Raw genomic sequence first — 14,036 nt, forward strand, 5'->3', positions numbered from 1 at the left:
TGAAATAAAGCGTGAGTTCATATGTGTGCGCTCCCTTATAATAAAGAAGAATAAAGGGGTCTGGACTTCGACCAATTTCAGAGCAAGTTGGCCATTTTCAAAGTCGTTCACCCAACACCCTGAACGCCCAAAATTCACCGCTTATGAAAAATTTCATAACTTTATATTTGTTTTTACAGATTTGGTCAAATGGATGAAGCAACGTTAAACAGGTATATTAAAATATTCTTTTGTTTTCATCCATCCATAGTCATCGTTTTCTTGGTTTTCTCTATCCCTCGAAGGCCCTTATCTCGTGAAAATCCCGCAACCCTTGACTTCTACTAAACTACGGGTCGTAGCCTATCCCGAGAAATCTCAACCATCTCTCAGGGCCACCTACCCCTTGTGCCACGGATCCCCCTATCCATTGGAACCCATTAATCTGACATATTTTACAGGATCCCCATCCCCATCCCTTGGCAGCTCACCCAATCCACCGAACCCAATATACTTCAAATAAAGTAGTAGCAATAATTTAATTTAAAAATTATTTTTAAACTTAGAAAATAGTATTTTTGTACTTAAATAGTTTGTGTAGTTACGTAAGAGCTACACCTGCACCATAAATGATCGAAAGCGAAAATATGTTTAATTCTGGTATGATTGTCGTGTGCGGGGCTACCATAAGAACTCGCAAACAAGTTTAACTGAAGCGTCCACGGTCTAAACCCTTTAATTTACATTTCAAAAATTTTACAGGGCATTGGTAAATCGTTGTTAATTTTGCAATTTACAGTATTTTTTTAAACTGTAAAATGTTTCTTCGTCATTTACTAGAGGAACATAATACATGTTAGTTTTGCTGATTTTCTATTGTTTTCTCGGGCTCGCATTATTTGTGTTGTTTCTCAAGTTGCGGGCAAGTTTTAAGTGTTAAAATTTTTCTGCAGACAACATCGAAGATTACGTGATAGTAGTCTCAAATAACTTTTGACACACACACATGCACTTAACTGCACACATACTGACATTTGTCTCACTGGCCTACGAGTAAACTGAGCCGATGTGAGAAAGAACACGGATTTCCCATAAGACGCTATAAGCAGTTAACAGATGTAAGCCGCGGACCAAAAGATACCAACACGCGATCCTGCAAAATCAATTTAAAAAAAACTGAAAGAAATTTTGCCTTTTCGTTTTTGGGATATTCACTGCATATAAAAAATGTTTCAGAAAATACAAAAAAAAATCGACTTCGAAAAAATGTCAGTTAAAAGGTTTAGATCGTGAACCCTTCAACTATATTCAATGTGCCTCGAAACTATAGTGCTTAACATCACATCTATACACAATAATAGGAAGGTTATTAATTGATTTTGTGATGGTAATTGCAATAAAACTTTGCATATAGAATATTCAACTACATTAGAGTTAGTATCTTCAAAAGATGAAAAATGTTACTGAAGCAGACATACACTGAGAATCCCATTAGTATCTTCAAAATATGAAAAATGTTACTGAAGCAGACATACACTGAGAATCCCATTTAAGTACGGTTTCCGTCATGTCCTTATTTGAATTTGGCTTAAAGCGAACACAGCATTCGTTCGCTCAGAACATAAACAGTCAAAACCCCCTCTCGACCGCGCGTAGTCCAAAACTGCTTTGGCAAAAATTATCGGGACGACTTAAATGGGAGGGACTTAAAACGGATTCACAGTGTATAAGCAGCTAGTTCTTCAGCAGTATGAAGCATTGCCAACAAAAACATTTTTTTGCATTAAACAAGATATATTGCCAGTTTTTCCAAATAATATACAGATAATGGTCACAAACAATAAAAACTATATAATAATCAAGCTGCAGTTGCGAAACACCATTATGTATACATGTATACTTACTGTTCCTGTTTGATTACTATCCTAATTTATAAGTATTTTTATGCAATATGTATGTTTACAAAAACCGTAACATTCATGTGCTTCGAGTGCAGGTAATTTTGACGCCCAGGTTACCTGTTACCATCTTGAAAAATTCCTGAATGATCATATGTTATGAGAGAAGCTGTTATTTTTATGTCAGTTCCCTACCAGGTAACGGCATAATTGCCGTACTAGGGAGGCTTGTTTGCATCAGTTCCCTGCCAGACTAGTAACATAATGGTAACAGCCGGGAGCGATCTTACTGGACGAAAAATTGCATACGCATGTGCAAGGAATAAGCATTCATTAGCTCTGTGATTTCCCGCAAAATTTAAAAGTGCAAACTTTGATCTTCATTTTGTAATAATTTATTTTTGCTTGTATCGCATACGTTTCTTAAATCATAATTGACGATAAAATCATCAAAATTACACACAAAAATTACAACAAGTTGTGTATAACCAATTCACTTTGGTTCATTTAAAGGGCGAATTTTGTTTAAGAAATAACTAGTTAAATAAACAACAAAATATTGCAAAAATCTTATTTTTTATTTTATGAAATGAACTTTCAAGTAATTTGACGTCAAACAATCTGAAGAATTTTATGTATTTTATGTATTTAAATAAACAAAACAAAAGAATGCTCGGACAGTGAAATTCATCATTACAAAAAAAACACACTTCAAATGACGTTCTTACACCATTTCGGTAAAGGGTTTTCTAAAGCGCACTTTTCAGGGGACCCTATAATCTCATAACATACTGATTTCGAATAAAATATCGTACATCTCGTGTAGGGTTACACACTTCTTCACGTCGAATTATGTTCGGAAGGACGACCTAAAAAACCATAGCCATAGTTTTAATCCTCGTCCTGCGTAGATTCACCTCCCCATTGTAGAGAATATCTACCCAACCTAATCACTCAGCGGATTGGTGTTACCGCACGAAATGAACCACTAAGTTCGTTCTCTTGGTTTTGTGAGTCTAAGCAGTCTCTGGCCCACATTCAATTTGAGACCTTCTGAGTTGCGCCCAGTGTACTGATCTCAAATAAAGTGATTTTGTTATACTGATTATTTCGAGTACTTTTTCTTTACCATTCTAAAGCGGATTGTAGGCCGCTTCTTTGCGTTACAATAGTTTGGGTGGGCCAAACACCTACAAATTGGTGACTCCGACATCGAACTTTGTGGCAAACGTGAAGCCACATCTGCCAATTTCTTTGTTCGAAACATAAGAGTCGTTCTAAGGTTTTCTCAGACTACTGTTACTCTAAAAAACGTGAACTTCGGCCAGTCATTATTAAGCGAAGGTTAAAAATTTTAGAAATTAAGACTTTTTTTTGAATAATTCGAACGGATTTCCCCACTTGGAAGTGGCAGGCGCCCCCGGAAAACTAAGAAGGCCTATCCGTGCGGAGAAGGTAGTACAGACACTAATAATTCGAAACGTGTCCATATTCATGATCGCGAATCGGGTTTTACATTTTTGTATCGATACAGGGTCTGATATTTCGCTAACCTTAACTTGCGTCGCATTTTCCATGAAAATTTTATATGGCTGACCTTTCATATCTGATAATTGGTGCCGATTTTCTTTCTTATTATCATTTAGTACCTGTTTCATATAATTCGCAACTTCAAGGCAGTGCTACTAGATTTAATTCCGCAGGGTTTTTAGAAAATGCGATGGTTGGTAGATTAAGCACCATTTATAATATTCTTTCTAAGGGTCCTGTAGTTTCCGAACCTGCGAGGCGCTTGTCTCCTGACAATCTCGCGGCTGCTAAAGTCCAGTTCAAAAGATTTTCGAAGTAGACATATGCAGGCCTTCTATTAATCCTTGGGCAACTGATTTTCGTCGGCTTAATGCGATGATAATCTCAGACAAATACTCTGTTTCTAACATCTACGACTTTTCCGCTAACTTGCATAGAAAAAATATATTTTCACTAAACTGCATCTTCTGTTAGCATATCGCCAAATCCCAATTGCGGCCGAAGACATAACTAAAACTGGGGTGATTACGCCGTTCGAACTATGTAATCATACGGTTATGACTATAGACTTGCGAAACGCAGGCTAATAATTTCAGAGATAATTTTCCGCCCTCTTGGTGATCTTAAGTTTGTATTTTCCTAATTTGATATTTTAGTAGCTTCTGTAGATTCTACGAAACATGAAAAACATCCGAAAATCGTTTTGCAACGTCTTAAAAATTTCGACTTACGTCTAAACGTTAATGAATGCCAATTTGGCAAAACGAAAGTAGAATTTCTGGGTAATTTGATTAACCATGAGGGATTTAGGCCCACCTCGGAAAAGGTTCAGGCAGTTTCACAATTCCCAAAACCTTGCACATTTAACGATCTTCGCAGTTTTGTGAATTGAAAATTTCTACCGGCGTAGCTTGCCCCATGTTGCTGAAGTTTTAGACATATTTGCACGAATACTCGTGCAGCATTCGCAAGAGTGACAAGCGGGAAATCGTTTGGTCTCACGAGACTGAAGAGGCATACGAAAGGGTAAAAAATTACCTTGACAATGCAACACCTTTCGCTCATCCTTCGACTGACTCGGAAATTCGTCTGGTTACCGATGCATCAGGCGTCGGCACGGACGCTGTTGTTGAGCAATTCACAGATCAATCTTGGAAACTGCTAGCTTTCTTTTCAAGGAAATTATCATCCGTGCAACGGTTTTATAATGCCTACGATCGGGAGTTAAGGGTAGTTTTCAAAGCTTTACTATAATTTCGATACTTTCTCGAAGTTCGAGATTTTAAAGTTGTGACAGATCATAAATGTTTGATGTAAAACAACGACCAAGAATTAAAACAGCTTCTTTTATCAAAGGACACTTCACTTAAATTAAGTAAGCTTCAGCGGGACCCAGAACACAGCTTGTTATACTGCGATCTTTCAGTCAAGCTATACGTCCGTTCGTTGTAGAATCGCTTCGAGAATGAGTATTTTAGCTATTCCAATCAGACACTCATTAGCTCGAAAGTCACAGAAAACGTGATACGCGTTAAGTACGTGTGGCCCAAAATGCAGCGTGACATCACCAAACGGTAAAAAAAGCTTTCTTAGAATGTCAACACTATAAGATCTCTCACCACAATAGCCTTATTTCCGCAGATTTTGTTACGCCTGGCAGGAGGATTAGACATGTCAAAATGTCAATATGGACATTTTTGGTTCACTTCCGACCTGTGACGGATTTTGTCATTGTCTGAGGATGATTGATAGATTCTCGCGATGGCCTGAGGCCGTTCCTTTAAAATATATCGAAGCTACAACGGTATGAAGGGCTTTTATTGACCCTTGGATTTCGCGCTATGGGACTCCCGAGACTTTTACCACCGATCAGGCCAGCCAATTTGAATCTCGGCTGTTCATCGCTTCGCTCCAGCTGGTCGGCTGTCAAAGAATCTAAACTGCAGCTTATCATCCTGCTGTGAATCACCTGCAGAATTTTCTCATTCTCCTTCTTTAAGGCGATTAAGGATCGCTGGGGAGTTCACTCTGGTGGTTTGCTCATTCCTAGGCGCATAAAATGCATCATATTTTCAGTTAATTAAAAAAAAGCAACAAGACCATTTTTCGAGACAAAAAAACTCTCTGAGCTTGTATTTCGACCTTTATATTATGCGGTTGAAATATGACATCAAACAATTCATAATTTGAGGAGAAAAGCTTGTTTGTGTAATACATGGACTACAATTTAAGCCTGACGGAGCGCCTTAAAGCCTGGCCTACAATCGCCGCAAATAGCTCGTTACGGCGCCGCAAGACTCGGTGATGCGATGTGGCATCGCACTGCAAGAAATAGCCGTCTACAGTGATCGCGAGTGGCGCTGTTGAGGCAGCCAATCAGAGCTTACTATTAAATGAACTGTTTTCTCGTCGTGCTTTGAGAGTCAAATATGTTTCGCCTCTACAATGGATACATCTGACCTGCAATTTGCGCTTTTGCGGGTTTTTTTTCATTAATTTTAAATGCTTTTAAATGTTTCTGACATAATACACCAAACCAACAAAAAATCACACGTTGGTTCAACTCAACTTTTCTCTCTCGTTGACTTCCGGCGCGGCGCTTACTTGCGGTGCCACAACGGGCTATCTGCGACGATTGTAGACCAGGCTTAATGGTGCATCGAAAAAGGTTACTGTTGAGAATATTAAACCTGCGTTTCTCCTGCGTGACGATATTTGTAACCTCTCTTCAGATTCTTCGTCACTTACCAAGTTTTAAGATTAACCTTCTAAGACGACGATTTATGTTATGCTTTTTTTTGTGACACGTCCAACATTATAATTTTATTTATTTCAGTAAACCTCTGTATTCAGATTAAACTACACCCCTCTTATATTCCTCTAATAGGATATTGATTAGACTTGAGACCAATGTAATTTAAATTTATCGTGTAATAGCTGTGGTCCATTCCGATTGCCTCGTCATTCAGGGGGGATTTATGTAGGGATTAGCTGCAAAACCTAACCACTTAGTGGAGTGGTGGTACCGCACGAATTGAACCCGTCGCTTCCTTGGTTCCGCGAGATTAGACAGTTACTCTCTCGTCGGCATTCAAATCGAGCGCGGTGCAATTGCAGAAAAGGGGCGTCATCTCTGTTTTGGTTGGCAAAAAAAGTTTCGGCACCAAATTATTAGAATCTTTAATTGGATGATAAATGAAGCGATTTGACGACGCAAATGTTAAAAATTATTGTCATGAACAAACTCGAACCACTTTTCCAGCTCGCCCTTTAGAAGAAACACTTGCTAGCGCCTGGTCACAGAAGAGTGACTTGTCACATCTCGAACCACTTTTCCAGCTTGACCTTTAAAAAAACATGCCAGTGACTGGTCACATCTCGAATTTTTGCCGAAATTATGTGTTTCCAGCCATAATAGGGGTGACGGTCACATCTCGAACCACTTCTCCAGATTGACGTTCAAAAAATAGTTTTGTTACAAAGTATAAGCTAACAAATAATGGAACTAACTTGGACATATGTGTGATTTGTTGTATAATTTCACATTAAAATGACAATACGTGAAAAGATATTCCTGGTATGCGCCACTTATTGCGCGTAAGAATCAATACGACGATCCGGAAAAAGTCTCGTGCATCCTGAGGACACAAAGCGACCCAAGGAGGACGATTGTCTTCTGCATTTTCCCCGCAAGTGTTTTAGCATATTGTTGATACGCATGGGTGCTTTTCAGGCTGTTAACCAGTTAAAGCATGGCACCTCTAAGAGCGCCTATAATAAGGACGATTAGTTTAACAGAATATTCCGGGTACACTCTTCTTTTCATTCTCCTTGGCTATGATGTTTTTGTCAGATGGTGCCGAAAATTCGATAACGAACATGATTCGCTTCTCGAAGTCAAGGAGAACCTTGCACTTCTCATTCTCGACAATTGACTCTATTTCCCTAGGAGCATTTGGGGGAGAGATATTAAGATTACTGCCGTAAGAGTGACAGGGATGGTAATAAAGCACTCTTTCTGCCGCATTGTGCATTTGTATGTACGTCGTTCCCGCATGAGTTGGACAACTAGATAGTTTGTGTGCTAAATGTTCGGCGTGTGCATGGGACGCCCTGCTGCTATCATCGGGAATGTCTTGGCTTAAAATGTGGCGACGGTATGTTAAGGTCGAAATGACTTGGCACTGACACTGCGCTGACACTACAGCATGTTAAGGTCGAAATGACTTGGCACTTGACACTGCCCTGGCATGCAAAAATGAAACCCTCCGTGCCAGACTTCAATCCGAGTGATTAAAGGGAAGCACAAGTTAGCTCACATGATATTGACTGATTCTCTACATTCCTGTAGAAGATTCCGTGCATCCTCTTATCAAGGAGCTGTTCATATTTGCAGGGCTCCCGACAATGGGTTGGCTAACAATGCTGACCACTCTAGAGCTGGGGGAGCCAATGCAGATGGATTCAATGCGATGGATTAACGGAATCTCGAGACCTTTAGGTGGACGGAGCGACTAAATCGCGACTTGCTAGAGTGCTAGGATGCATGTGTGTCCCCTGAACGGGGTTACATGGCACGACTGCATGCTCCGTGGTGCGAGTAATATCGGGAGCTATCGTAATTTTCGCATCAACATCTACGAAACCATGCCCAAATACTCCAAAAAGGGGGCTATGTAAGCGGAACGCCTACTCTACCACAGCCAGAACAAACCAAAAACAAAGAGAGACGCGCGCGAACTCCGGACCCGTTATCACGCACTTAACAAATTAAAACTGCTAACCGTCAGGCAGCATTTTGTTGAGAGATTACGGATACTATCTGACGCTAAGAGAAGTCTAGGACAGAGAGAGAGGTGGGTCAGAGAAAATCAACAGTTTCTCTCTGACTTATCTCGACCCATCAGCATTTGGCCCGTATTTTCACCTCATATTTAAATTCAGAAGAGCCAATTCTGGAGTCGTTGGTGGAATGGCGCACAATACTCCTGCCGAAAATAGGCAATCACTTGTCTGAACACACTGTATAAGATATTTACAGCTATCCTAAATGATAGAATTGTTCGGGCAATTGAACCTGTGTGGCAAGAAATGTATGAACGCGGCTCAAAGAAAGGCGTAGCCGGATGTCGGGAGAACCTGCTCGTCGATAGATGTGTCTGCAAAGATGCAGCATCCTATCAGCGTGACCTTCGATGGCCTGGATTGATTACTGGAAAGCTTTCGATTCGACCTCCCATAGACTTACCATCTGTCGCTTTGAAAGTTAAAGATTCATCCGAAAATCGTAAGGTGCATAGAGAGATTGATGTCGCTTTGGCAAACCAGATTTTCTATCTCACCTGGAAAAAATCGTGCGACTACTAACAAGGTCACCTTTCAGAGAGGTGTCTTTCAGAGCGACACCATGAGCCCACTCCTCTTTTACCTCACATTATTGACACTATCTCTACCACTTCGCCATTCCGACAGGTACTTTTGCGGCAAACCTGCAGATCGAAAGTACAAGATCACTCATGTATTTTACATAGACGATCTTAAGATTTATGCTAAAAAAGAAGAGTAACTACATCTAGCTCCAGGGATTGTCTAACGATATACTAAGGAAATAGGAATGTAATTTGGGTTAGACAAATGCGCCAAGGTTTATTTGAAGAAAAGAAAACTTAATGGCACCCCTGAAGACCCTGAGATCGTCGATAGAATCGTTATACGACACCTTTGCGACATAAATAATTGTGCAAAGTTTAAATTATGAAAACTTGATAATCGTTTTTTACATTCTCATTCATGAGACTGTAATGTAATCGTCCAAATTTTCGATCTCTTGTTTTTAACGGATCTTTACGTTTCGGCACTCACAGAATCCGAAAATCATAAAGTTTTATCGGTGTCTGTCTGCATGTATAGTTACCTGAATGTAGTAGCTACGCCAACTTTTAAACGATTGATCCAATCGAGTCTGTCTTTGATAAACTTCTTAAGATTTCCAAAATGAAGGTTAAGTTCGTTACTATTTTTCTAAAAGATTAGGAAGTTTCATTTAAATTTGTCAATGGATATCAAATATATTTAGAAACTTTGTCAGTTACATTTTTCGATTTAACAAAAATTCAAAAAGTTATAGCTTTTTCAAAATTTGAATAAAAATTTTTAAGAGTTTTAGAAATTTTTTCAAATTTTCTAGTACACCTTAAAAAGACTTTTAAATTATATTAATGACATTTTTGAATTCGATAAAAATTCAGAATGTTATATACTTTTCAACATTTTGAAAATTTTCAAAAAAAAAGAAAAAAAAATTTTTTTTGAATTGATGAAGAAACATCAATCCAAATTTTTACTAGATATAAAATATATATTTTTCGAAACTATTATCATGAAATTTCTTAACCCCTTCGTTGCCATTGACGCAAACTGTGTCAAGATTATCCCTGCTTTGTGCGGCATTGACGTAACATGCGTCAATCTTCTTTTTTCCTATTTAACTTACTCCGATTTTGCATTCAAGCCTGACTCAGCGGTTTTTGGGGTCGCTAAATCCAAATCTGATGTCAAAATTCGAAAATTAAAAATGGCGGATCCAATATGATGGACGAAAGTACAAAAAACGGCTCAATTCGGATCAATCTCGTTACTTATGGGGTTTTGAGGTCGCTATATACGAATTTGAAGTCAAAATGCGAAAATTCAAAACACCAGATATTTTCTTCCGCCATTTAAAATGTTTGAATTTTAACTTCACTTTCGGTTTCAGCGACCTCAAAAACCTGTAAGTACCAACATTTATCCAAATCAAGCCGTTTATTGTATTTTCGTCCACCATTTTGGATTTCTGAATTTTGACTTCATATTCGCATTCAGCGATCCCAAAAACCCCAGGATACAAATTTTCAGGATAACAAATTTTCCTTCCATTTTGGGCACTTTTGGTCGAATTCTCTCAGCCAACGAAAGTGTTAGTTCCCTCTTGCAGAATCATAACGGAAGACAAAAATGAAAGTTACAGCTATTTTTTTAATCCGCACGTGAGCCCGACACCTTGTCACAATGGAGATCACATGCTATGTGTCACATCGCGCACACCGTGTGAGAGCTTAGTGGGGATTTACGTACGATCTGCTAGTCGTGCGGGCACTGTGTAGGTACTCCCGCAGACACATTGCGCTCTCACGCCGTGCGGCGTGCGTGCTGCATCATGTATTCTGGGTATTGATCATACTGATTTCTATGTACAAGAATATATTTTAACCTGATAAATAACGTTGAAGTGTTGCTTTCCTCTTACAGAATCGTAGCAAAGGACAAAAATGAAGGTTACAACTTTTTTTTAAATCCGCATGTTACTTTGACGCCTTGTCGTGATGATGGTCACACGCTATGTGGCACATCGCGCAAACCGTTTGTGGGCTCTCACGCCGTGCGGCTGGCGTGCTGCAACACGCATTGCTATCTGGGGATATTTGAAAAATGTAGTTAAAGTGTACGCATTAAACGTATGAAAACCAACGCGAAGTGCGAGAGCGTACACCCGCGCCCTTGGCGCGCTCATACTTGCCACGAGGCGCCGCGTGCAGCGTGGGAAATAAGAATGTGCCCTCGCAGCGGGCATATTTTTCACATTCAACTTGTTCATTGCTGGCGTGGTAAACAAAGGCAACTGTTGCACATGCGTAGTGATTCACTCGACTCTCGCGCACCTCTCTTGGATCTCCTCTGAAGCTCTATCGCCCCTTCCGCATTCCCCTATAAGTTCCCCAAAAATATGCCCGAGTGCCGTACCCATGGCGGCGCGGCAGCCCTAGCTATCACGGCGGGTCGAATCAAAATCTCGTCGCAGTACCTGCTGCCACCAAGGGTAGCGTGCAGGGTTCTCACCAAGTGCACTAGTCGGGTGAACCTGTAACAGTGGCATGGTTTACGAAAGTGAACTACAAAGTGTCACGTTCTTTGAACTGATGCCTGTGAAAAGCTTTAGCGCGAATATAAAGATTGTCAAATTATGTTCACATATAACAATATATAATAGAGAGGCAGAGAAAGAACATTATTTTTGCTGCAATTGTATCAAACCAATTATTGTTGCAAACGACAATGTTAAAAACGATCTTAGAAATGGAGGAAGAAGATAGTAATTATGAGTTTGATAGTGGCAAAAAAGTTTAAATATCATTTTGTCATAAAAGTACGAGTTCGATATGCAATAAGTGGTGTTCGGGGTCACGAATTACGATTTTTTTATATTATTTTTGTTTAATTTCAAGATGGCGAATCCAATATGGCCGCTAAATTGTGCAAACTTCATTTTATTTGATAAAAGTGCGAGTTGGGTATACAATAATGGGTTTTCGGGGTCGCTGCTCACGACTTGTTCTACTATTTTGTTTCAAGATTACAAGATGGTCACTGAAAAGTGTAAACATTATTTTACGCGATAAAAGCACGATTTGGGTATGCAAAAAAAAGGGGTTTCGGAGTCGCTGATTTCGGATTGAAGATTTCATACATTTTGTAGTGCTACTAAAAATATCCAGAAAATATAGCATTGATTTATTTATTTATGTGCCGTTGGCATTAGCGTTCTCCAATGTTAACCGCGAAGAGGATGCGCGATGGGTCTTACACATCACACGGTCCTGAAAAGGGCCGGGTTATACAATTTTCAGTTCATTATTTGATTCTTTTTTCTTGTCTTCGTACATAGATCATTTTATTTCATCGTTTTACTTTGAAAATCTTTTCATGTACACATTTTTCCAACAATCAATGGTAAACCCATGATGCTTAGAAATTTCAGGTACAGAATGGGCATTTTCAAATCTTCTATTTAATTTTTTTCTTATTTTATCGTGGTGTTTCTTATTAAAGTAAAACGCATTGATCTTTTAAAAATGTTTTTCACTACTAAAAAAAAGTTCAGATGTTAGTATAGAATCATTTGGCTTTGCAGCAAGACTTTCTTTTAGCAAGCTTCTCTTTTAAAAATTTGCACTAAGACCATTGTACGCAAAGCGGCCCTTTTCAGGGACAAGAGATGAGCAAGCACGCATGGCATAGGGACGCCGAGCATAGTTTCACGCACGACGTGCGTTCAGATCAGCGAGCAAAAAATATGCCAATGCTCTTACGAAATGGATGCAGAAAGCTGTCATCCTTGGATCGCTTCATGTCCTCAAGATAGACGAGGGTTTCGCTGTCCTGTCGTTGTAATTTCATCGTGCCCTGTAATCATCATCTTAAGGTCGTGAGACGTGTTCATAAGTGTGATTTACCGCGGTTCTGCCGGTAGCCGGTGTCATTTTTAGATGACAGTTGCTTACAAAAGGATCATGCGGTGGTTATTTAACTCTTTTTTTAAATTTATATATATATACGTATGTGCGTGTGCGCGCGCGCGTGTATGTGTGTACGAATAAAAATACAATTTTACGTACGGTCCTTTATTAAACTTAATGTTCTCATAATATGGTTTATATATGCATACATTTAATAAATATACTTTCAGACTTGCTGTGGAGGCACTACTCGAGGAAGCAAAGATTGGCGCAAAACGGGCCGAAATATCGGGGCCAAGCGGTTGGGTTAAACCAAAGGAAAGTGTTAATAAAAGATTTTTACATTCAACACTTCGCAACGTCGTACTTTCAAATAAAAAGCGTTTAAAAAAAGACACTATATCAAAATCAACATCGCCAAACAATAGTGAACAGAATTCAGAATCATATAAAAAAATTCAAGATACGTGATGGCATATTTACTAGATTTCTAGATCGTAACTACTCCCAGAAACAATTTGATATTTAAATTGTTGACAAAAAGAAGATGCATATTCTATGAATAGCTATAAACATTAGGAAGTGTTGTTCAGTTTTATGAAATGCTGTTAAAATATCTTCTAATTCTTTTAAGGTTTTAAATTTTTAAGTTCTTCTGTGAATTCATAACTATAAAGTAAAATGTCTTTCAGTTGAGACGTATTATAACTATAGGGAACATAGTTTTATATCTAATAAGAGAGATATATGGAATAAAAGTACAATCGATATTTTTAACAACTATTGTATATTTCTTTACAGAACGAAGACGCATAAACTCCCATGTATAAAATTGTTTATAATAGTAAACATGTTGCATTGATAGATTTCGTATGGCTTACTTATCTCACTTCTTAGGTCCAAAAACATTTTTCAAAATACAAGATATGCGGTTCAATTATTGTACCTACATGATTTAAAATCGATTTCCTCCTTTCTTTTCTCCGACAAAAGTCGACCTAAAATAATAAAATTATTTCTCAAGTATTTACATACACTGCTGTATATCGTTCAAATGTTTACAAAATACGTAGACAAAATCTTCGGAATTCAAAATTCACTTGATTTACCTTAGTCCAATGTTTTAACGATTAAATACAATTGACAAAATTGATTCATCTCTAGTTAACTATAAAGTAAAATTTCATTAGCTACGACTTAGTTTAAATTTAAAAGGAACTGTTCATATATTCCTGCATTCAATCATTTTGCAGTCCATTTGACAGTAGACTTTTGAAATGAGATAATTTTAAGGACTCGCTAGAACCTACGAATTTCACCTACTTAAATTTTAAATAACAAGCAATATGAAATG

At 38.5% G+C, this 14,036-nt stretch overlaps 1 protein-coding gene across 5 annotated transcripts in view; it reads left to right on the plus strand.

Annotated features, from left to right (window-relative positions):
- Positions 1 to 13,460, plus strand: part of LOC117177412 — a 39,900-nt gene extending 26,440 nt beyond the window's left edge. For all 5 annotated transcript variants that reach the window (XM_033368077.1, XM_033368079.1, XM_033368078.1 and 2 more), the window contains exons 2-3: positions 180 to 212; positions 12,913 to 13,460. In XM_033368077.1, coding sequence (XP_033223968.1) covers positions 190 to 212; positions 12,913 to 13,153 — 264 coding nt within the window. In that variant the 5' untranslated portion in view covers positions 180 to 189 and the 3' untranslated portion in view covers positions 13,154 to 13,460. The remainder of the gene's footprint in view (positions 1 to 179; positions 213 to 12,912) is intronic.
- Positions 13,461 to 14,036: the final 576 nt, after the last annotated feature.

The sequence above is a fragment of the Belonocnema kinseyi genome, chromosome 7, assembly GCF_010883055.1.
Source record: "Belonocnema kinseyi isolate 2016_QV_RU_SX_M_011 chromosome 7, B_treatae_v1, whole genome shotgun sequence".
NCBI classification, from domain to species: Eukaryota; Metazoa; Arthropoda; class Insecta; order Hymenoptera; family Cynipidae; genus Belonocnema; species Belonocnema kinseyi.